Source organism: Rhipicephalus sanguineus, chromosome 2 (assembly GCF_013339695.2).
Source record: "Rhipicephalus sanguineus isolate Rsan-2018 chromosome 2, BIME_Rsan_1.4, whole genome shotgun sequence".
Classification (NCBI taxonomy): Eukaryota; Metazoa; Arthropoda; class Arachnida; order Ixodida; family Ixodidae; genus Rhipicephalus; species Rhipicephalus sanguineus.
This window is the reverse complement of record NC_051177.1, coordinates 114,095,425-114,120,202: the sequence shown is the minus strand read 5'-3', so window position 1 is coordinate 114,120,202 and position 24,778 is coordinate 114,095,425. Positions and strand designations below refer to the sequence as shown.

Here is a 24,778-nt window from a genome sequence, read left to right as displayed (position 1 = left end):
GCAGCAATGTAACATTCGTTACGTTTTGCCACAGAAACTGCGAGCGCTCGAGTGCTACGTACATCACTCTGTGCATTGCAGGCGTCGCGAACTAAGCGAAACGCGATAGCCCTTGCGGTAAAACTGATATGACACAAGAAGACGAGGACAAAACGAAGACACGAACCGACAGACACGGGCGCCACGTCGCTACAGTACACTCTAACGTCGCTTCGTGTCTTCGCTTCGCCTCTGTCTTCTATGTGTCATACCAGTCAGTTCGTGTTCAGTTCGTGTCTTCACTTCGTTCCCGTCATCTTTGTGTCATACCAGTTTTTCCTCAAGTAATGAACCAACTAGCTTAGCAACAAGCCCTGTTGACCGATAGTCCCGCTACGACAAGCGAGGCCAGCCGCAGTGCACCTGCCAGCCCTGCATGCACACCAGCTCCGACCGAGGGCCACCGCGCCTGGCGGTACAAGAAAAGGAGGTTAGAGGCCAGTGGCTCGTGATATCGACAGATTCAGCGTTCGCTCTGTTCCGCCCTCGTTCGCTCTGCCGGTTACGACGACGCCGACGGCGCTCAACGCCGGAAAGGGCGCCTAAGAGCTGCGCTCTAAAATTCGCTAACGCGTTATGAGAAACAGTCGGCAGCAATCGACGAGCTTCCCCCGTACCTCGCACGACCAGCGCGGCAAGTGCAGCTACTGATCTCGGAGGCTCTTAGATGCCAAGCATCTCACGACGGAGTTGAATCCGGTGGTGGTAGTGGTGTGCGGCATGACCACCCTTACTGCGCATGCGCAACCCCCCTCCACACATCTCCTCTCCACACAACTCCACTCCCCCTCTCCGCTCTCCACTTCCCCTCTCAACCTCCGCTCCCGCTTCCCTCTCCACTCCCCCACTCTTGCGCGCCTGTCGAACGCGTTCCCCGCTCGTAGAATATTCTAGTACACTCTACCGCTCGCCCTGTGAGATTTAACGGCCAAGCTAGAGGGATGACACGGCGCGCGTAGCGTTTCTCTTCGCCCTCCACAACGCGAGGTCGGTAGTATGCCCGAGGTCGGTAGCATGCCCAACGAACGTCAACGAAACGCGATCGTGCAAGTGCTCCGGCTTCGCATCGCCTCACGGTCCCCTTTAGCGGGATATGGTGTAATTTTTATCTCCGCTCATCATAAATCACTTCAGGGCGCAGCTGCAGATGGCGACCCAGTAGTACGGTGTGTCTGGCACCGCAGGCCGTCATCGCAAAAAGAGCCACGTTTTGGCGCCAGACGACACATTGCCCCATTCCAGTACACCATAGCTTAAAAAATGACCAGCAGTACATAAGTACCAGAACGTGTGATGAAATTTGTAGACCCCCCCTTCTGGGCGGAGATCGCCTAATGGTGCCGTTCTGCACTGGCATGCAGGTTACGCAGTTAGTTCGTGGTCGCTGGCCCAATGTGGAGTTTATGCATGCAGTGCTCTAAGCGGCCATGCCCGCGCCGTAGATGCGGCATGGTCGATCCGTAAGTGGCCGGTTATTGCTGCCTAACTCCACGACACTGCTCTATACTGCAGGCGCAAATGCATCCGGGTATGCGGAATAGGTGCGATATGACTCGGTAGTTAGAACGCATAGAGCCTGAGTGCTTCAGGCCGACATTCACGATTGGCCTCACGTTTCGGAACACACAGGAACGAAGATTTTTTAGCGGGCCTTTTGATTATATGCTTGTCCTTGTCTCCTTCCATGTGTTCCTTGCTGTCTCAGATTCACACTAATTTATCTCAACCAGTCATGCTCGAACATCTTGCTTAACATTCAATTACATTAACGTGTTTAGGAGTTGGGAAAATGCAATTGCAAAGGCACAAGTGCGAAATCAACGTCTAGACAGTCCAAGTAGTCGCGCAGCCCTAGTTAATAAAATGTTAATATCCGCGTAACTAAATTGCAACACAACCACGGTAGCTGCTAAAATACTAATTTAGCCGCTGCCCTCTCATTTTCTAAATTAGCAGAATTTCCTCTTCGGGACGCTGTAGCACCGCTTCCGCTGCCCCCTTGTGTTTTTTGCGAGAAGGGTTTAATTTAAAATGTAGGTAAGCTCAAGTATAATGATGTTGTTGCACTTTTATACGATATTTTTAGAGTGCACATTAGTAGAATGACTGTTCTGACAGGGACTTGATCCCATAACTGCCAAACGTAGAGCGTTCGACCATAATTACCGAGCAAGCGTCTTCCTCTTATTTTATAAAAAGACGAGCAAACAAGGATGTTACAAATTGCGCACCACACAGCGTGAGTGATGTAATGAATTCTACAACGACGTACGACGAGATTTAAGGAAAATTCATGCAGGGAAAAAAATCGCGGTTATAGCATCAGGGCGCATTGTTATTGCCTTCTTACGGACTATTTGTTGTGAATTCCTGTCGACGTATTTTTGGAAGATAATTTTAAGTCGGAAGAATTACTGAACATGGGAAGCTGCCACACTGAAAAGCGATCGATCACACGCCTGTGTAAAACTTGGTTGAAGAGCTCCGGTGCATGTGTTTATGAAGTCATGGCTCTCAGATGATGGGAAATTTCGTGCGGAAAAAGAAGACAATTCACCAGAACGAGAGAGACAGGACGGGCGCTACTTTCATTTAACTTTATTTGCGGCTTCGCGAGCAAATATATGCAGAAAACACACGTTCGCAGAAAATCAAATGCATTGTCACCAACACGTTTTCACTGCAGTAAAAATGATCAAGATATTCAGTTTCTGCCTTCCAAAGCTTTACCGATGTGTCACTGACACACCTACCCCCTCTCTTCCTGATATGAAACGTTTCCAGTAACTCACGTTTCATCTTGTCTCTGCCCATAATCATTATCTCACTTAGTTTCGGCTAACATGCCTCGCAACTTGTGCAATGCTCAGCTGAATTAATACTCCCAGTCTTAACAGCCCGTGAATGCTCCCCCGCCCGGTCATTAATAAAACGACCCGTCTGGCCTATATACGCCTTGCCGCAGATCAAGGGGATTTCATGGATGACCCCCGCACAACAATAAACAAACTTTCTACCGTGTCTTTTCCGGCAACCACTTTTCTTCCCATCAGGAGAAACACGCGAGCAAAACTGAGCAAGCTTCTCCGGAGCGGAGAACACTAATGGCACCTTATGACGGTTCGCCACCTTTCTCACATGGTGCGCAACCTTATGTACGTATGGTACGACAACAGGTTTGACCGTTCTCTTTTCTGGCGTGCTAACATTTCCGAACATCGACTGCTTGGTTTTTTGCAACAGGGCCTCAGCCACAGACAAAATCAGCTATGGACGATCTCGCCGAAATTCAGGTTTTCTTAAATGGCTTTTAGAGACTCCTTTTAATTTGGTGGTGCTTTCTTTTTGTTTTTTTTTGTTTCTGCTAATGCGTTCCATGCTTGAGAAGGCGAACTAGTATACATAGCTTACTTTGCACAGCACTGACATTTATGGATTGAATTTTAACGTCGTGAAAAATTTAAGGCTGGTGTGATACTGTAGGTGACGACCGTAACACCCGCACGTGGTAAGTCAGTTACGACGTAATTATTAATTGACTTATTATGCTAGCAGCGCAGAAACACGGACACTTAGGCAGCTAAGGGCGTAAAGCCGAGCGTTTACCTTGTTTCATGTTGCGGTTGTTCTTTTTAATACTACAAGAGGATGGAAGAAAAGAAAAGCAGTTAACTCACAGGCGTGTCTTTGTTACCTTCAGCATCTCTTTTCTTTCATTTTATCTTTTTTCATTGTTTTTTTATAAGACAAGTCAATTACAAAGCATGGTTGATTAAGACTTTCAAAGGGCTCCAACCAAAAATGTGTTGATTTCCCGACGTTTCGGAATCAACTCGATTCCTTCTTCAGGGGGAGTGACAGCGCAAATGTCGAGGTGCAACTCTTAACTTCTCTTCCGAACCAGCTGGGGAGAAGGAGGGAAGGCCCGTCTTCTTTGGTGGTGAGAGTGTTGAGGGGGTTGCGGTTGCCGCGGTTGGAGTGGTTGCGTGGGATTGATGGGCTGGGGGCGGCCGGGGACGGTTTTGCTCACTTGCGACTTTGTTTGAATTAGTTTTTCTTGCTGTAGCTAGTCCGTGAATGTATACTGACGGCAGGTTTCCTTTGCATCGGTTTAAGTTGCCTTCAATGTTTTGAATGAACCACGACTCCAATAACAGCCGTTTTGTTGGTTAGTTTCTGTTGTTAGGGTTTCGGTTTTTTCAAAGTCAATCTTATGGTCGGCATCTTCCGAGTGTTCTGCAAGGGGGTTCCGTTGTCTTGAGAACGTCCTGACGTCGTTTTTGTACTGTTTAATTCTTTCGGTAAAGTTTTTTGTTTCGCCAATGTATGCGGCCTGGCAGTCGGAAAACTTGATTGTGTAGACGACGCCTTGCGCTCTTTCTCTTCGTGGAAGGTCCCTGGGTTTTGGTAGAAGAAGATTTATTGTGTTGGTTGATTTGTGTGCGACCGTTATGCCTTCCTTCTTTAGGAGTCTGCTTATGGCATCACTTATGCCTTTCACGTAGGGGAGAGAGATTCGCTTCTGGGAAGGCGGCGACGCTCGCGGATCCGTTGGAAGTACTTTTCTTTTTTGTTGCCGGATTGCTTTCCGAATGAAATGGGGCGGGTAGCCGTTTTTTTTTTTTTTGGAGTTCGTTGAACACGGTGTTTCTTTCTTTCCTTCTGTCTGATTCTAACGTGCAATGCGTTTCCGTTCTTCTCACCAAAGTGTTGACTACTGATGTTTTGTGGCTTGCAGTGTGATTTGAATTAAAGTGCAGGTAGCGGTCTGTATGCGTAGGTTTGCGGTAGACTGAGAGACGTAGGGAATTCTCCCACTCGCTTGATTAGTAAATCAAGGAATGGAAGGGATCCGTCTTTTTCGCGCTCACAAGTGAACTGAATGTCCGGTTCTATGGAGTTTAGATGGCTGATTAGGTTGGTGACTTGCGATTTCTTTATAAGGCAGAAACAATCGTCCACGTACCTGAAGAACACGTTGGGTTTCTGTGCAAAGGTGCTCAGGGCTCTCTCTTTGTGTACTCGCGATACACATGGTCTCTCTTCAGGTCTCTCCTAGGCACTAAGCCTGCCCTTGCTCTCACCTTAGCTAAAGCGCTCACTCACGGCACTCCACCTGATGTCTTCAACAATTTAACCTCTGTATCTCCCGCCCCCCTTCACACCTTCCTACGCAGCTTACTGTGGCGATGCTAACCCAGGCCTGGACCACCCATTCTCTCTAAGGGAGCTTGAAGCTACCATGGCCACTCATTCTCATCGCTCGGGTCCCAGCGACGATGACATCACATATACTACACTCCGCAGTCTTCCCGACAATGCTAAAGAATTCCTCCTGCAAACATTCAACGAAGCATGGGACAGTGGCTGTCTGCCGAGGTCTTCGACATCTGTCTCAACTGGATGATTCCGAAGCCGGGCAAGCCTCCATCCCTCTCTAACATTCGCCCTGTATCTATGACATCGTGTGTTGACAAGACCCTTGAGCGAATGACCCCGACTAGCTTTCGCCTCTCTGATTTTACTGAGGCGAGAACGTTCTTTCCCCATTCCCTTATCGGCTTCCGAAGCCGCGTCTGTGCGAAGGACATGTTGCTCGTTCTCCAGCACACTTATCTCTCACCTTTTCGCAGCCAGATTCATGCTCTTGTAACTGTTCATTTCCATAAGGCATTCGATGGTGGATGTTATGACCACATATTGGCTCAGCTCTCCTCCCTTTCATGTGGATACCGCATGTATTCTTACATCCGGTCCTTTCGTTCTAATTGAGTAGCTCGCTTTATTAGCGATACTCTTCTGCCCAACACGCACTCCCTCACCCACAGCACTTCTCAAGGTGCCCTACTATCTCCTACACTATTTAATATGGCTATGGCCCCTCTTGCCCCCCCCCCCCCTATCCCAAATTCCGGACTTCCATCATGTGTTATATGCCGATGACATCACTCTGGTGTACGTCTGGGTCTCCCGGCCAAGTGCAGGACACATTACAACGTTAACTCAATCTTATCGCTTTCTTTCTTACCACTGCTAGCATGTCCCTACTCCGGAGAAATCTGAGCTGATTTTGCTTCATTGCTCCGCTTACCAGCGCTCCCACAGCGCCCTCACCTCTCTACATCATTCTGGCTCTCCCATCTGTCATGCAAACTTCTTGGCTTCCCTTTGCATGCTGCCAAGACGCGCAGGTCCTCCATCACGCTGTCAGGACCTGCCACTCGGTAACTCACCTTCTGCAACGCGTTGTCACTCGGTAGTCGAGTTTCTACGAGGCTCATGCATGCCGGGTTGCCCATGCGCTCGCCCTGTATAAGTTCCTGTACTTTGTACATTACGTTCAATTCAAGCAAACCCAACTTAGCACCCTCGAAATAGCTCTGTTGGGCCTCTACAAGGCAGCTCTCAACCTCCCTACCACTACCTCCACAGCTAAGCTCTTTGGCACTGGCCCCTTCCAACCACTACGTTCTCTCGTTTTTACTACTCCACGACTCTCAGATTTCCCATCTTTCTATTAGCCGTGAGAGTCAATGGCTATCCGACAAGTGGGCATCCCAAACATTCCAGTTCCGGTTCCCACCCTGCCTTCCCAAGCATGCATCCTTGCTTCGTATCTTTCCCCTCCCGTTCAACATGTTCCCCGTTCTGCATCCCGGTCATGGTCACGCGGCCGCGCAGCATCATTCCCCTCCTTTTTCTACACAAGGAGTCCCCTACCCGGATGCCTCAATCGTAGCTCCTCGGAGTTCCTGCGGCTACGCTATCTACTATCCCCACCTTTCGGTACATGAAACCCACACCAGCAGGCCATACTTGCATCCGCCAAATGTGCTGTCGCTCCAGGTCATTTCCAATAAAAATGCCCTACAGATATTTTCGCCTCTTCCTTCTCTCCCCAAGCACACGATCCGTAATTTAACCTTTTTGCGCAGTTATTTATTCTACGATACACGATGTACTCTGACCCTTACGCCGATATCCTTCTCACACAGAACCTCACCTTACCTCCTTCGCAACAGGAGGTCGAACGAGTGTCTCTACATTCCAACCATCAGTTTCGTATGTTCGTGCGTGCGTTTGTATGTGCGCGTGTATATATACACATATACACATAACAAAATCGAGTGATTTTGGGGGGGTTTCAACTCCCCCCCCCCTCTGGCTACGCCCCTGCCGTGCGTGCATCCTCATTTAATGAGAGAAGCCTGCTGCGGTAACACAAGTAACAATACGCGAGAGCTCACGAACACGCAAAACTAAGTGCGCCAATGCCACACCCGTCACTCCCAGGAGACAGCAGCCGGAAGCGATGCCTCTTGATTAGCTGCGAATGGCATGGGACAGGTTTTCACGAAATTGTGCATGCCCGGTTTAATGACGCAACGACACCTTTACTATGTCTTACAGAGCACTCACAAATAGTTTAACACAGCATCGCTCCACAAAGTGAGATAATGGAGAAATAGAACAGTGGGGCTGTAAGTCTGATTTACGACGCTTGCCTTCGGCTCGTGGGTTGCTAGGCAACGCGCTCCGCTCGCGCGTGAGAGCTCGGTGAGTTTCTATACGATCCGGGGCCTAATTTTAGGTTTAAACAGCTCCGATCTTAAAATGAGCGCTTGAATGCCTCGAACGAAGTCGTAGTTCATAAACAGTGTTGGTGACCTTACTCTTTGTGAACAAAAATGGGATTTTGAAGGCCGCATGACAGGAGACGACGCGTCAAGATTGTGAAACCGCTTATTAAGTCCCGCAATCTGATATACGCGGCTTACCTCACGTTGTCGTAGCAATGGATATAGATCTTGTGAAACTGAGAAGTGAAGAACTTCCTGTGGTCTTCTTCGTTCGATATGTCCTTGATGATCTCTTGCGCCACGAAGCGAGGAAGCAAGGACAGCAACAAGCTCTCCTGCGATTATAAAGGACAACCGGGTGATGCGCCCTGGTCAGTTCCGCGATGAACAAGCTTATTGTATACTATACTGTCACTCTGGGAGAATGCAAGCGCTACACATTACTAGGTCACTGCACAAGAACCAGTGCTGGCTATTTTAGCAGGAGCATAAGGTGCTCTCGCAGCATACAGCACGCATGAGGATCTAGAGCTAACTTCGCGGAATGATTCTGGCCTTCATTGGATCCCTCAGATCCTTTCATGCACGCATTTACCTGTTTCTTCAGCGGTGTGAAAGCCTGCCAGATTAATGAGGTCTTATTTTGTACTACCATTATATACTGATCCAGCTGCTGTACGGAATGTTACCGCCATATTTTGATAAATATCTACTCAGCACAGCTGCCAAACCAGTGACATAATACCTCACTGAGCCCAAATTGCACAATTTCGTCTGTTTGTTTTTAACTGAATCATGGTTGCATTAATAGGTAACCATTTTTTGCATTGGAAAAATGCACACCTTCTGTCACTATGACGATCAACTGATTTCGAAATTAAACATACAGTGATGGTGTTACAAGTCTAAAACCCACATGGAGGGCCAAAACACGGTATATGAGCGAGTCATTAGTGAGGAGAGTGTGATAGAGGTTCTCGACCTCTGGTAGATGCTATCAAATTACGTTTATGCATATAATTGTACTACCACGCTGAAAGCAGTTGATGACGGAGCGAGCAAGTCAGGAAGCCTTTTAGAGAAGCTTGTGCCTCCGTAAGTCGGTCGGGTTCCCCGAAAGAAGAAACATTAGTAGGAAGCCGAGAAATACAGAGGAGGACAAGAGGAATGGTGGCTCACAGGAGGTCAGGTAGAGAGGACCCTAGCTTCACCTGTTAAGTGTTTTTCAAGTATGCTAATTTATTAGGGTCTGTGAAAGGGCCGCTTCAGTCGAACGCACAGAATGCAGCGGTACTGTGGCGACTGAGGACAACGAAGATTGCTGTGAGAGTGTGTTTGTGTCGCGTTTTAGAAGCGCCGCGGCTTCCGCAAATCAGTCAAAGTAATTCGAAGCTTGTCGTTTGCAGGGCGAATGCACAGATTGGTGGTCCATTGCAGCTAGGCCAAACAAACGGAAACAAAATGCTCAGTAATAAAATGAAAAATTGAAATTACCTGTTCTAAGCGATAACATGATTTGGGTGAGCTGGTTAACCTTCAATTTAATTTGATACAGACGGCACTTCCCGGTTACTTACATCGTCATGTGCTTTAGCACGCGACACGTCAAACTTCATGCGCGCATAGATTGTGTATTTGGTGAATAACAACCCTAAACCTCTGGCCACTGAGCACTAGATTAAATTGTCGAGGCTTTCAAAATTAAAAAAAAGAAGGAAAATATTATGATTCCCCTAAAGTTGTTTCCGGAAGCAATTATGGATAGCAAGCGCCGGCCCCTCTTGCACACGGTGCCTCTAGCGCATATATAATTGCGCACTTGCCGTCGCTACAAGTGCACCTTGATGACCTAGGGTTAGCAACAGAGGTGATCATTTATTAGAGCAGGATGTGTTATTGACCGATGGATCCTTTGATCAAACATTGGCACATGCCATGGCGCGATGTTGGGCTGTCAAAAACTAGAAGAATGCTCGCTCTGCAAGCATGGCTGAAGCTCTGGAAAATTGGCCCCGCGCCCCCTCCTATTTCCCAGCCTCCTTTCTCTTTTGACGCCTCCGTAGTACACGCAGTTGGCTTCTGACAAGGCTACACGGCCCATGCAAATGCTGTTGATACCTTCCTACCACAAGTACAAGAGACTCGCAACAACTGAAATGAAGCCTGCGTGTAAGGCTACTGTGTTCTGCACCACCACTATAACTGTTGCAGGAAAACATCAGATTGTGTGGTGGAATAGTCAGCTTACCTGCTTTTTGATCTCTTTCTCTGTGCGGTAGCGAGTCTCGATGGATCGCCTCGTTTCCAAGAAGGCATTGCGTTGAGCTCTATCCGTCAAATACTTTGTGTACATGCTGACGAAGTTGATGCACAGATACAAACAGGAATTGGTCAATATCTGCAAAGAGATCAGAAGTGAGAAAAAAGAATGTTACATAGCTATTGGGAAAAATCTATCTAGTATTGAAAGCTCACTCTGTGCTACCGATATGTGACAATGTGGTGAACCTCAGCAGCACTGTCTTTTCAACAAATCAAGACAGACACACATAGGAACAACACTGCATATTTGCGCAGCAAACTGTTTACCCAACACACGCCCGAACGCACGCGCATAATAACGATAGCAACCTCCCAGGAACTTTTGCAATTGTGTGTCCTGAAATTTTTAATACGTTCTCTTTACTTTCAGACCTCGATCAGTTTCATTGCTTTATCACTTTCGTGGCATGTAGCCGCCCAACAAAATTCGCAATATTGTGTGAAGTATCATCAGATATCCGCTATCTTTACATCAGTAATAAAGCTATAGTAGTAACAGCAGCAGCCCCAGTAGTGGTGGTGGTGGTGGTGGTTGTGGTGGTGGTGGTGGTGGTGGTGGTGGTGGTGGTGGTAGCAGTAGTAGTAGTAGTAGTAGTAGTAGTAGTAGTAGTAGTAGTAGTAGTAGTAGTAGTAGTAGTAGTAGTAGTAGTAGTAGTAGTAGTAGTAGTAGTAGTAGTCTATCATGTCGTGGTTGCTATGTGTAAGTCTGTTCAAATTTGCTCATTATGCAGGACAGCAATTGATGTCGTACTTAAATCTTCCACTTTAGCAATACTTCATCAATAAAGGAACAGCGAATGAAATCACACAGCAACAGATGACGGATGATATGCAGGAGAGGCGGAAGACGGGCACGCTACAATAGCTAAGCACCCTCCATGGAGAGATGCAAATGATGAAAATAGCAGAAAGCCGTCCAGCACGTTCGACAGCGCGAAGACGTGGTGTCACGTCAGCTAAATCGAAGCACGCCCGAGCATTTTGTTCCTGTAGCCAGCTCGATGGACGGTCAGACAGTCACGCGCATGGGATGTGGAAAGGGAAAGAGCCCTTACCATGCGCTCGAAGACTGGCTGGTCGAGCTCTGCGCGGTAGACGCTGCTGACGACGAGGTTGACGACCGACGCCAGCACGCCGCACACGATGCACCACTTGAGCGGCAGCGGCAGCATGGCATAGGTCACGAACACGGTGAACATCACGTGCCACACCGTATCGCCAGACACATCGCCGCCGGGCTCGAAGCGCAGCTCTCCAGACGTGACGCCGAAGTTGCCGTTGCCTGCAGTGACAGGAGAGGGGTTAAGCGGCCGGGAAACAATAAATTAAAAAATGAAAAAAAATGATAGAAAGTGTTATATCAACTTCGGGGAAACGAGGGAGATGGATTAGCAGGCAGATACCCTTGTGAATGAACCGGAGTAACAGGTTCTTACGTTTCAGAATAATCATCTTTCGTTGATATACACCTGGAAAGCTCATCTAGAGGCCGGTAGAGTGTGATTGAATTCAGCGTTCGCATTGCATTGACTGCAAACAATGTCCTAAAGACGCTGTCTATTTAAAGCATTCAGTTAAGCAAGGGAAAGTGAAAGAAACGGCAGAGACGGATTTATTTTGTTTTATTATATTTTATTCCATTTCAAGATAATAAGGGTCAAGTGTGCTTTACCTAACTACCGCGCACTTCACTTTGCTCTCTGTTCAATGAATGCGGAAGTGCGGAATCCCCTCACTGAGGTAAAGAGCGCATGCCCTAATGATTTCCGTATTTAAAGCACGAACATAATTTTAAGCAAAATAAATATAAATGCACTGCTTCTTTTTTTAGTTAGTGGAAGTAGAAGAGCTGCGCAATGTAGGGTAATGTAGAATTAGGTCAACGAGTTTGATAGGGCAAGCAACAGAAGTGTACTGTAGTCGCTGATGAGCGTACAGCGCGAGCGCGCCCTGCGACTAGTTTAATGGTGATTGCTTTCAACTAAAAAAAAAAACTTTTAAAAGAAAGCCGTCCCTCTGGCGCCTTCTCACAAAGCAAGCCACGATTAATGGACTGCTCGTGCTCATTTTTTTTTCTCCTAACCTTCTTAATTAGCGGCCGCGGTTACAGGCGGGTTCCGGAACAAAGCAACCGCGCTATATTCCACTGTTTGAGATAATACGACGTTATTGTGTTTGTAGCGCACAAGACTGCCGTATTGCTTTAGCCTGAAATATGTTGGAGTCCGCTTGCACGTGAATTATAACCAAACAGCGTTTCTCCATGCAAATTCCGCTACATAATGAACGATACGCGTGCTAGTAGTAATCGCATTGGCTCGGCATTGTCAACGAAAGGTAATAACTTGATTTTCTCTAACAATCTCATACTCGAACAATGTGTGCAATGCACTGCTTACAAGCTTTAGATCCCTTTCATGTATACTTCGTGCGCCTTGCCGACAAATTTTTCCGAATATAAGAAATGATGCTTCAGAGTCCTGAAGCGCCGCTTCGGGCATGAGAAGGTTTATTGCGGTACAAGTTTTTTTTTTTTGGGGGGGGGGGGGGGACGGGACGGGACGATAATGAATTTAGTGGTGGACCTTTGTAGGACAAAATTGATCAATAGATGACTAACAGAGGCACATTTTGTTTTGTTTTGTTTGCTGTTTTCTTTGAACAAGTTGTATGTTCATTTGATGTACGACAGCCTGCAGACACAATTTTGCAGGGTACCTCATCACTATCACCACAGGTGTTTGTGAGGCTGTTCACCTCCATTTGAAGCAGTAAAAGAAAAATGGCACAGGACTTTCAGGATTATCACATGGTCACGTGGGACTCACTACATAAACTGAAGACATATCACTTGACGTTAAGCGGATAGCACTAATAGTGAATGCTAATTTTTATGAATACCGCACCGTACAAATACACAGATAGAGGTGTTTAACATATCTTGAAGACGTGAGCTTGCTGGCCTGACCAGCATACTGCTCCAGACGGCATAGATCAAAACAGTATGCAGAACAAGGGGAGAAGTTCGGCCTTGTTGGTAAGACATTAGAAAAAATTTATCGCGAAATGACACAAGGACGAGAAGGGGGGCCACAACATGTGCGCTAACTTTCAACAAATTCGTTGAAAGTCAGCGCACGTGTTGTGTCCTCCCTTCCCGTCCTTGTGTTATTTTGCGCTAAATTTTTATTAAAGTATGCAGAACGCACGTCGCGTCTATACAGCTCACACGCAATACACGAAATACGCTATATTATTCAACATATAAGCTAACCTTCAGACCAAAGTCTTGATAGAAAGCTGAAACATGTGTTGCTTGAAGCAAAGCGCTTACCCATGACGCAAGTTACACGCCGTACAGGTGAAAAGATATCCTTCTTTGTTGGATACAAACAACGGAGACACAAGGGATTGGTCTTTAAATGGCACAAGTGTCCTGCCAGTGCATATTGTGTGGCCGATGATGTGTCTTAAAGTTACCGCTCAGAAGAAAGTGCCAATCTAATCAGGGTAACGTTAAAGAGTATTTGTGATTTCGAAGGCAAATATAGAGTAGACATGCTTGTTCGGTCACGTTGAGGACACAGGACGTGACAACCTCGATCACCGGGTCGCCTGTTCGTACTGTTCGTACTACTGTTGTGAGTGTCCATCTACGAACTGCTTCAGAAATCTGCCATTAAAAACCAGACAGCGTAGGTTCCAGACAGCGCAGTTATTAGTTTTGCAGGCACTTAAACGTCTAGCTGCTTTCACCGATGTTTTCCCGAATTTAGACAATTCCGAGGAGCGTCTGCTTTCGAAGTCCTTCCCGGAGAGATAGCGATCAATGAAGACGTCTTCAGTGAACTATTAAACGTCTTGGCGGTATTAATATCAGGTTACTTGCAACTAGCGTCGCCGCTTGCTCTCTATGGTATTAACAGTGTATCGCTCGCCATGTACACCGCTAAAGAACGAGCTTAACTTATAACGACCGGTTCAGAACGCGTCGATGTCTCCTCCGTGAACGCTGCATGTTACCCGCTTAAACAGCAGTAGTATGGAAAGCCGAGATACTTGGTACGAATGCAACAATTTCCACACATCTCAGAACGGCAGCGCAAAGAATCACACGGACAGCGACAGGTAAAGACGGGACACAGCGCTGTGTGATTCTTTGGACTACTGTTCTGAGTTATGCAATACCAACTAGCCCATCAGTCTGTCCTTTTGAATTTCAACACGGGAATCAAACAGCTAAAGAAATAGCCTAAGCTCTTTTCTTTGCAAGATTGGCAGATAAGTGCATTAGCCACCCGTCTTTTTCCCTGTCGGATAAGGAAGATAGTTTGCTGGTATAAGAGCTGCAAGTGGGAAAGTTGAATGTTGATTATGTTTTGCTATTGGCGCATGACCAATTGTTTGTACGTATATATGTTGTCGTTCCAAAAAAATAATAATAAACGTGAATTGAAAGTTAGCGCAAGTGTCGTCTTACTTGCCTGTGTCCCTATGCGTTATTTGAGCTATTCTACGACCGTTTAAACAATCTCTCGTCTCTTTCCTCAGTTCGCTGGGGCAGCTACACAAGTGAAATGCCCTCAGAAATTCTTACTGGTAGAAGGCTGCTGCGCAGCTGATCACAAATCGAACACGACGCTTAAACTTCACCCAGCTATCGATAAGTGAATTCCAAATCTAGCGATTGTCCCATAACTTGGCTACAGGAGGCGAGGAGAAGCTCGATTGCCAGCAGCTGCGTTGGCGTTCCGATAGAGGCGGAATGCAATAGCTCCGAAATAAGGATAAGTCTCCATGCAAATACAGGAGTCCTAGATGGTAAGAATAATTATGGCACTTCGCACTACAAGAGGTTCTGTTTTCATACCGTTTTTACCTTTTGACGACTTCCATTGTTTAGCCGCATTTGTTTTTCATTCCTGTTCATTTATGCTGGCCAGCAACTGTAATACCGGTGTTCATTTTTGGTACGTCACCTTTTCACCCTGTTGGTTTTGCCTTTATGATTCTTGTTAAAGAAATGCTTGGTGTGATTCAAGTGCTCTTTCTGTACCGCCCAGTTACCATGCGCGCGCTAACAAAGCCTGTTATCGTTAGCGGGAAAAAAAGAAAGAAAGGGGGAGAGGAGAGTGTAGGAATAAGAGAGAAGCTAATAGCTCAGCTTTCAAACATGCGCAGTAGCCATTTCGGAGTGAAGAGACTACATATATGGCGTTTTTGTGTTGCAATAAACATCAGTTGGAAGTAGCGCTCTGTGTGTCGTCTTCTTGTTCCCGTCTTTGTGCGCTTAACGGTTTCATAATGTCAGTGTACCAACTAGCTCGGACCCAGCCTCTTATTTGGCATAATCTTAGACAGGGGTGACCGAAGCAGTGCTGCATAGCCATCGTTTGTGCCCTCAAAGTAGTCGTTAAGGTAAAAGGAGATCGCAAGAGCAGAAGCGAGTCAGTACTGATTGTGGCTAGGTCGTTCTTGCGAAAGTGGCCAGCCAATAGGACACCCGTTTGTCAGAAATAGAAGCTGGGAAATCGCATCTGCTTGCTCTTCTTTTCCGTTATCTTCTTTATGTATTATTTTCTCTTTGGTGCGATTTTGATTTTTGCCGACACAACGGTGTCCCGAGTTCTCCGAAGCACATACAACGTACTCATACAAACGTTAGGCACATGCAATGCGCGATGTGCGAAAGTGTTGCGTCAGCACTGTTTCACAGATGTGCCGTCCCAGCAAATGACGCGAAATAAAGCGTCGCAAACACCAGCAACGCGAAGCAAGATGGTGCGTACGCCTGCAGGAGTGCGTTCGAAGAACGTCCAGCACGAAACACGCAAGTTCGTCGCTTAGAAAGAAGCTCGGGCTCGGCTCATTCCTTTCAGTGAGTCCACGAACGACAAGAACTGCGCGATTCACAGCTCCGCCGAGAAGTGGCTCATTGATTAAACGATTAATCGAGGTGAAATCGGCAATCGACGACGCATCTCAACAATCCTGTCCACTGCGCGGCAGCGATGGACCTGCTCTGGGAACTATTATTTCCGACATTTATATATTTGCTTTATTTATTCTGTCTAAAAACAGCGGCACGACTGACAAATTAAGCTTTTGGTTAAGGAAGGCAAGAAAAAAACACACAAGGAAAAACACACGCATGTGAGAGCAAAAAAAGAAAAGGAGTAACGTCAATGACTCGGCAAGACAACAAAGCGAATCGCGCGTGATTTCGCTTTTTTTTATCTTTATACACCAGGCGATTCATCGATTCCTGCTGGACGCGATGCCATTTTCGCCGGGCACGTAATCTTTTAAATCCATGGAGTGCCAGCAATCGCTAACTTAATGGGCGCCCACTAATTATGTCCCACGGAGCGGTCGGGCCACGCGTGGAGGCGTACTCATATATGTACTTATATCCACTACGCTCAAGGTCCATCGGATTGCGTAAAATGAATAAAGGGAAAAAAAGACGAGGTGTTTGATATGGAGGGTGGAAAGGGAGGGGGCGGGTTAGTCTGTACGCGGACAGTCAGCCTGCTACAATCATGTTAGGAAAGATTTTGAAAAGCAATAGAAGAGAGAAGTGGCCAGGGAGATGGCGGTGGCGGTATAAGCTAGCAGACGAACGGCTGAGGTGTTTACTTGTTGAGGGTGAGGCGTTTATTTGCTGAGGGGTTGAACGGGTGAGGTGTTTATTCGTACAGTTCACGAATATTCGGCCAAATTTTGTGCGAAGAGAAAAACAAAGTGTCTGCATGCAATTATTATAGATACGCATGAGAAGAAGAAAAAGAAGGATAAAGGGATGCCAGGGCTCTAATTAACTTCGGCTGCCCGAACGCGTGAGCGTAATTTTTTAAAATGGCGTTATACGCGTTCTTAAGTATTTCGGCGCAGGCATGCGGCATTCGGCCCGCTTTATTAGGCACGCCGGTGTTCAGTAATGCGGTTGTGCTCCCTCGCTGCGGGAGATGAGCATAGGAAGCGCGACGCAGCGCGCCCGTCTTTCGGGGTTAATTAGGGGCGCCTAGTGTTTGCTGTGTCAGCGCTGAGAAGCGCTTTTCTCGAAGAAACACCATATGCACAAAGATAGTCTATGTTTTCCGAAACGTCGACTAACGCTCATGTTTTCGCCAGAGGCGTAGTTCATTTCCTCCATGGTTTTAAGCATCTCGTACATTGCTGCCCTTGTAGAGCGCCAAAGAAGACTAAGAATGAACTTGAACGATAAAGACTGTTCAGAGCTGAATTGAGGCCGTTGCTTTATGCCTATCCTGAGCACTTTCCATTCGTTCGACGAGTTTCGTTTCCGTACCACTTCGTCGTGTCACACTTCTTATCGGGCCTGGCGTGCACGTGTGCCAGAAAGGTTCATTTACTGACGAAAATATTGTGACGCAGTAGTTAACGCGACCTTTCTTAGGTCTGAAGACACGGTAAAGCGACCACGCCCCAGGCACAGATCACAGTCCAGCCGAATACCCACAACCGATGATGAAGACGAACACACATGATGATAGACATGTATACAGAACGAAGATGTGTCTATTGAACGCCCACACTAATCCCACACTTACCCTACACAATGAACGCCCACACTAATGAACGCCCATTCTTCTCTGCGCCCGTTAAGCCACCTCCATCCTCCAGTAAAGAATACGTGTCTCGCCTACTATATGTTCACGAGCCTGCCCCACCCACACGATGGCATTAATAGACCACCATACTATCTTTAAAGAGAAATGATCTCAGCGCATACACAGTATACTACTGACTTTGTCCAATTACGTGAGGAGGCCCTTGTCGTAATATACTGTCCTGACTGATACAAGCACTACACGTAAATAATTGCAGCTTCAAATTTCAAGACTTCCTTTCTTGAGCTGTGCAGAGGCGAGGTGTTTCATCTAATAACTAGCAGACGCCCAAAAAAAGCGTTCCTTCGTGTGCTCAGAGCTAGCAGTCGGCGCTATGAACGATTTAAATGAGGCCACCTAGAAATAAACCCCTTCTCACTAAACAAGCTCGTAAAACTGGGGTGTCGGCAGCCAGAGCTTCGAAAAAACAGCATGGCCTGGGCTGTTACTAAACTCAGCTGGGCAAAGGGAGCGTCCGCCTGGTACACTGCGGTTAGAAATGCTGTGTACGTTTGTCACTCCAGATGAACTCATCGTGGAGGTTGAGTAACTGCTTTCTTTTTTTCCTCTCAATCTTTTGCAGTCACACAGTTCCGTAATGTAAAAGAAATTAGCGCAGCTCTCATATGTCGCGAAGGGCTGGGTAACAGCAGAACCGGTGGGAGCCTGGCTGGTCCTGGCTTGCCTAAGCTTTTACCCTCTCTCCTCTCTCTTTCCCAACACTCGCTATACTATACTATACATGACTGTGCTTGCTTTCATCAAGAAATGTCCGTCACAAAAACTTTCCCTCTTTCTATACCTTTATTTCTATTTCTTTCTCTCCCTTTATCTCTCTCTGCACTCGTTGTCTCGCCCAGCAGACTTATTTTATGCCACATCGGACAAATGGGCGCACATGTTCTTGGAGCGAAGCTGAAGACAATCGAGAAGAGAGCGCGTACCGGTTCATGATCATAATATATTTTCTATATACGACGCACGGCCAACCTCGAACTTTGCTGCAAAAGATTCCTAGGGAGTACGTGCCAAAGAAATCGAGCAAGCTCCACTACTCGGCTTAACTAAAAACGAAGAACCCGTCCTCGGGCAAGAACGTATGTGCCAGAGTAATTGGCCAAATCCTGTGCGTCCGAGATCCGGGAGCGAGAACTGTGCGTACGAGATCCGGGAGCGAAGCCGAAGAGGAAGAAGAGGACGACAGTGAAGCAGAGAGCGTGTCGGTTCGTGATGATTACAACTTTCTATCTACGACAAACAGCCAACCTCGAGCATAAAAGCTCTGCTGTAATAATATTTCTTTCACAGACAGAAGCAGCTTGATGGAGCATTTTCTTCTTTTTCTTGAATCGCCAGCTGATTCTACTGTTGCATGGCTAGCCTGCCTGCACTTTATTTATTGTCACGTTTCTCTGACTATCTAAGCCGCGGTCATTACCAATGTCTCAGAGCTCACCTTGAGCGTTGAGGGCAATCCAGATGAGAGCGGCGCCCCAGTGCAGATAGTTGTTGGCGAAAAACCTCCAACATGTGAGCATGCTGAGGAGTACATTGACGAGCACCCACGGCAGGTAGCGCAGCAGGGCGCATTGGGTCATTTCCGGGTCGTCGCCCCATCCGGAGGCGAAGAAGGCCACAAGAAGGGCGAGCTTGAGGAACACGTCGATGAGGTTGACTATGAGGAGAGCTCGCCGGCGTTGTCGGTGCGAGTAACGCTGGTAGGCGAGCTCCAGCCGGTCGTCGCGGAAGCTGTTGGTCAGCCGAGGGAAGGTGAATCCGCCGAACCGGAAGCCTTTCTTGAAGTGCTGTTGCATGCCTCCGCCGGTACCGCCATCGGCGCGGCCATTTCCGCCTGCTCCGGGACCGGGTGGTCCCCCATCGCACGGCGGCGCAGTGGTCCCATCGGCAATGTTGTTGTTGTCGGCGCCGTCATCGAAGGAGCCCGCAACTGACCTGAAGCCGGCCGGCGTTGGTACCGCTACAGCAGTGCTGGTGCTGTCCTGAAAAACAGATCCGAAATACACGATGCAGCCAGCTGCATTTCCAAGCAGAAATATTGCGAGGTGATGGATTCAGGGGGTAGGGCGGGAAGGCGACGTCATCATCATCATCATCATTTATTTACCCTTAAGGGCCCCTCATGGGGCATTACATAAGGGGGGGGGGGTAACAATAGGTAACCACGGGTCACAAGGTCACATGGCATAAATACTGTTGGAAAAACAAGAAAAAAAATACAGTAAGGGGGAAAAAGCAAGAAAAACAATAAAAACATAACATAAAAATGGGAAGGCAGGTATAAACGCGCAAAGAACAGGGCTACTACTCGTCCTCCTGACAGTGGTGCTGTAACAATAAATCTTTAAATTTCACAAAGTTTACCTCATTAACAATACCGTCAGGAAGTACATTCCAATCCGATATGGCAGTCGGTAGAAATGATTTGTTGAAGGCGTTAGTTGTACCATGAATGCGTTGAACACTGTGACAATTAAACAGACGTCGTGATGATCTCATGGGCGGCAGGATTAGGCTCTCGCGTAAGTGAGGAAAGTTATAATACAGCTTATGGAAAAGGCAAAGACTTGCTATTTTGCGACGGGATGCCAAAGGGGTTAGACCAATCGAACTCTTGATGTTAGTGACGCTCAATCTAGAATCATATTTGGAAGTTATAAAACGAGCAGCTCGATTTTGTATTGCCTCCAACGCCTCGATTAGGTACTCTTGATGGGGGTTCCAGATAGGGGATGCGTATTCAAGTTTGGTGCGCATAAAAGTTTCGTATGCCATTAGTTTAACTGTGGGCGAAGCAAATGTGAGTGATCGTCTGATGAAACCTAGTGATCTAGAAACGCTTGCAGAAAGTGACGTGATGTGCTTAGACCAATTTAGATTATCTGTTATTTCTACGCCAAAATACCTATAAGATTCCACCTGTTGTAGAGCGGTATTGTTTGTCGTGTATGGGAAGTGTAGATTAGATTTCTTACGGGACACGTGCATAAACTTACATTTTCAAACGTTTAACTGCATGAGCCACGTCGAGCACCAGTTTTGAATTAAGGTTAAGTCATCCTGCAGCAATTCCTGAACGTGAATAGTAGAGATACGCCGGTAGAGAACGCAATCATCCGCGAACAAACGAATGGTTGATGAAATTTGAGCAGGAAGATCATTGATGAAGATTAGGAATACAAGCGGGCCAAGGACAGAGCCCTGTGGGACTCCGGAGATAACGTTAGTGGCGGCAGATGGATGGCCTTCGATGACGGTGTACTGGGAGCGATCAGTTAAAAAGCAGTGAATCCATGACAATATCAGCGGATCAATTGAAAGGCAAGACAGTTTAGTCATGAGACGCTGGTGAGGAACGCGGTCAAAAGCCTTAGAGAAATCGAGGTAAATGACATCGGTTGCAAAGGATGAGTCTAGGTTTAAGTGCAAGTCAGTCGAGAATTCAACAAGTTGAGATTCACACGACAAGCCGGATCGAAATCCGTGTTGGTTCGGGAAGAAAAATGAATTATTGTCCAGGTGTTTTGCCAGGTGGGAGTAAATTATATGCTCAATAAATTTGCATGCAATACATGTTAGCGAGATGGGACGGTAATTAGATGTATTGGAGCGGCTTCCTGCCTTGAACACTGGTACAACTCTGCTAACCTTCCACTCAGACGGGATTTGGCCGCTGGAAATAGACTGCGTGAAAATGATTTGTAGGACGCGACTAGATATTACTTTTGTGCCTTTAAGAATTTTAGCAGATATGTTGTCAGGCCCAGGGGCACTAGATATCTTTAAGTTATCAATCAGCTTGCAGATTCCTTCTGCCGAAATATTAACTGGTAGCATTTGAGGAAAATTGGGATTCAGCGGAACAGGAATATTTGCAACCGGTTCGTGGGTGAAAACTGAGGTGAAGTAGGCATTCATAACGTCAGAACGAAACTCCTTTGGAACGACAGAACCATCTTGATTTAATAAAGAGATGTTATGCGAGCCACTGTGGTTGGGAGTTAATAAAGTCCAAAATTTTTTTGGATTAGTTCGAAGGATGTCCAGTATGTCTTTGTTGTAAAGTGCCGTTTAGTGCTCCTCAGCAATTTAGTATAATTACTCAGACACTCGAAATACTTTTCCCATTTTAATGCTGAAGCGGAGTTCTTGGCTTCCCTGAATAATCGCTTTTTCTTATTGCACAGTTTTCTTAATGAATTTTAAACCACGGTTTCCCGGCATCACCGCGAATGCAAACTAAGGGTACATATGATTCTACTAGCGAGATAAGTTTTGCTTTATACGAAGACCAGTTTTCATCGATAGTCCTGTTAGGAGCTGATTGTTCAAAGTGTTGAAGAAATATGGCCATTTCCTCATTGATTCGGGAAAAATCTGCTTTTTTGTAGTCACGAATGTACTTTACTGAAAGTTGTCGTGGAGGAATGGAAACTGCAAGGCTGAAAATTACCAACTTATGATCGCTAAGGCCATCGATGGATGACAATGATTGAATTTTCTCAGGATTTGACACAAGGACCAAATCAAGAGTGTTACTGCCACGAGTTGGTATTCCTACAGTTTGAGCAAGGTTAAAAGAGAGAATAAGATCCAAAAAATCTCTGGAATGACGCGAAGGTGCAGTGATGTTGACCCAATCGATGTCTGGAAAGTTGAAATCACCGCAAACCATGAGGTTTGCGCTGGGAAACTGATTCTGCATATCAAGTAGAGTACTGCTTAGGTCGTCAATGAAGGAGCGATCAGAATCAGGTGGTCGGTAGAAGGCTATGATAATAGTGGTGCGATGAGCAAGTGATATGTTCACACAAAGGATTTCGCTTTTAGACATTTTTTCAACGGGAGAAGAAACCAGGGTATCCTTAACAAGAACCATCACGCCACCTCCCCTGCCATCAAGTCTGTCACGCCGAAAAAAAGAGAAAGATTGCTTATCTTGCAAAAGTTCAGCATTGCGTATATCACTTGTGAGCCAAGTTTCAGTAAAGATGGCGATATCGGTGCGGTTGTCATCCAATATAGCTTCAACAGCGTCTTTCTTTGGGAAATAGCTTCGTATATTTGTTAGTAAAACCGATATCGATCTATCTCTTGAGGGAGGGGTAGCGCGCGTGGCGGCCCTCAAAGGGAGGTGCGCAAAAGACATGGGTAACTGCGGTGAGCGCTACGAATTCAGCTCGACAACGGAATCAGTTCCAGCATCGTAAACAAACTGTTTGTTGCTCATAATAAGTTTGTCAAAACTTATTATGAGCTATGCAAAGCCTTCTATTAGCGGCACTATAAAATTACATTTTAGGCTTTGTCACACAATTACAAGATTCTTAGTGGAATGCCGAGAGGTCGGTCTGAGTTCCTACGGTCTGGCTGCTACTTTGGACAGGAGAAAAAGAAAAAGCGCGAAAAGAGAAATGAAGTAAACTGATGGAATGAGGAAGATTACGTCAGCGCCATATTCCATTCAATTATAACAATGAGAAATATATGATAAACGGTTGCTTGGAGTATTCTCTTCGCCTTGTGTGCTATATATTTTCCTGATTGCGCAACTGCCTAATAGCGGGTCAAGTTTAACCAGATGGGCCCTCAAGGTGTCTTTTTTTAATATTTTATCGTGCTCCTCGTTGGGTGCTCTTTTTTCATTAACTTGTACGATTAGCTAACACTGTTATAGTTATAAACGAGTTTGAAAGAAGTGCTATTTTCGTGCACTTTCTTTAGGCACGACCGACTTTCGGGTCACTGAAGAGGATATGCTTGCCAGCATGTGCACGCCTACGCAATATGACGCTAAGCGTTCCGATTGTGAAGCGAGGCACATAGTGCATGTAGATGTTCCTCTCTATGGGCATGGGACCTACGTCTCTCTGTCGCGGCGCCTTTTCAAAACAGGGCGACTGAATTCGAGGTTTTCTGAATGCGTATTACCGGCGAGAGTTACTCACTCAGGAAAATAGAGCAATCTAAAGAATAGTAGAAGCTCCAAGATTCCAACGTACATGGAAGGATCCGTTGGACTCTGATCGTGCCGGCGACACCGAGATAATGACCGAGTTGGCGTTCGGGTTCCCAGTGCGCCACAGTTTGGCGGTCTGTCCGTCGGGGAACTGCAGCAGCTCCTGGTCGGCCGGCTGCACGCTGGACGAGCCATTGCAGCCCACGATGGACATGGGCGCACGGCAGCCGTCCCGGTTGCTCACCGACAGCGACACGGTGCCCAGCGGCTGCACGCCATGGCACGGACCGCCAGGTGGCTGGGTCGACCAAGAGTCCTGAATGCGGCGGAGTGCCTTGAACCACAGGTACGTCGAGCGAACCCTGCAAAAGATGGATAACAGGGGAAATTTCTCTAACCAAGAAGAAGTTGAAGCTATAAGTTGAACAGGTTACAATCAAAACCAATAGCACTAATGACGTGTCAACGAAAGGCAAAGAATTAACTTAGCCCGCGAGATTAGCTACCCTGCAGAGGGGAAGGAAAAATGAATTGAAAGAGCAGAGAGAGGCGATACGTTCGCACTTTGCGCCGACACACTCAGACGAAGAAACGTTCATCGTCCAGTTCGTCAAAACCGTTCGTACATGTTTGCTATAGCCTCAAGAAGCGCAGCAACGCTTTCGTAACCTTGTATATTACAGCGCAGATAATCGAAGCAGCGGTCCAAAAATGTTCTCTTCGATCGAGGGTGTTTCATTTAGAGAGCTTGCATTTTTCGCGAAGCACAAATCGTCATCGTATGCGGATAACAGGACATGTTTTACAGCTTCTTTTACGTCACAGGTGTCGTAGTTGGCACTACGCCATTCAAATTAGGAATGATTGGATGTTCGTAAGTTGCCCAGTTACATTCGGAGGTGGCAAAAGAGTTGGCAGCGTTACATGCTGTAGATGACAGCCCGGTAATAACTGCAATTTCATGACTCAAATTTCATAGCACGTAGGCACCTGTTCAAAAATTCCAGCGTATTCCTTTTTTTTAAACGGAAATTATGAACTCAGAAGTGACATTAAAAAGTGCCCTATACCAATATCAGTAGCAGTCATCAGTGTTCCAGAAATGAGAAATAATATTTATTATTTGCCGTCTTATAGAGTACACGTAGACGGGCTTACATACCATGCAAAACATCAGGAAGTCATTAAAGTAAGTCATTGCCTGTCGACGCTAGATCGACATGACT

At 46.6% G+C, this 24,778-nt stretch overlaps 1 protein-coding gene across 1 annotated transcript in view; it reads right to left on the bottom strand.

Moving 5' to 3' along the window:
- The window catches only part of LOC119381807 (adenylate cyclase type 5), a 414,239-nt gene that overhangs the window by 99,944 nt on the left and 289,517 nt on the right, over positions 1-24,778 (bottom strand). Inside the window, exons 2-6 of the mRNA XM_049412571.1 lie at positions 23,596-23,914; positions 19,032-19,575; positions 10,997-11,223; positions 9,868-10,017; positions 7,818-7,954 (exon numbers count right to left, since the gene is read on the bottom strand). Of these exons, the coding sequence (XP_049268528.1) occupies positions 7,818-7,954; positions 9,868-10,017; positions 10,997-11,223; positions 19,032-19,575; positions 23,596-23,914 (1,377 nt within the window). The remainder of the gene's footprint in view (positions 1-7,817; positions 7,955-9,867; positions 10,018-10,996; positions 11,224-19,031; positions 19,576-23,595; positions 23,915-24,778) is intronic.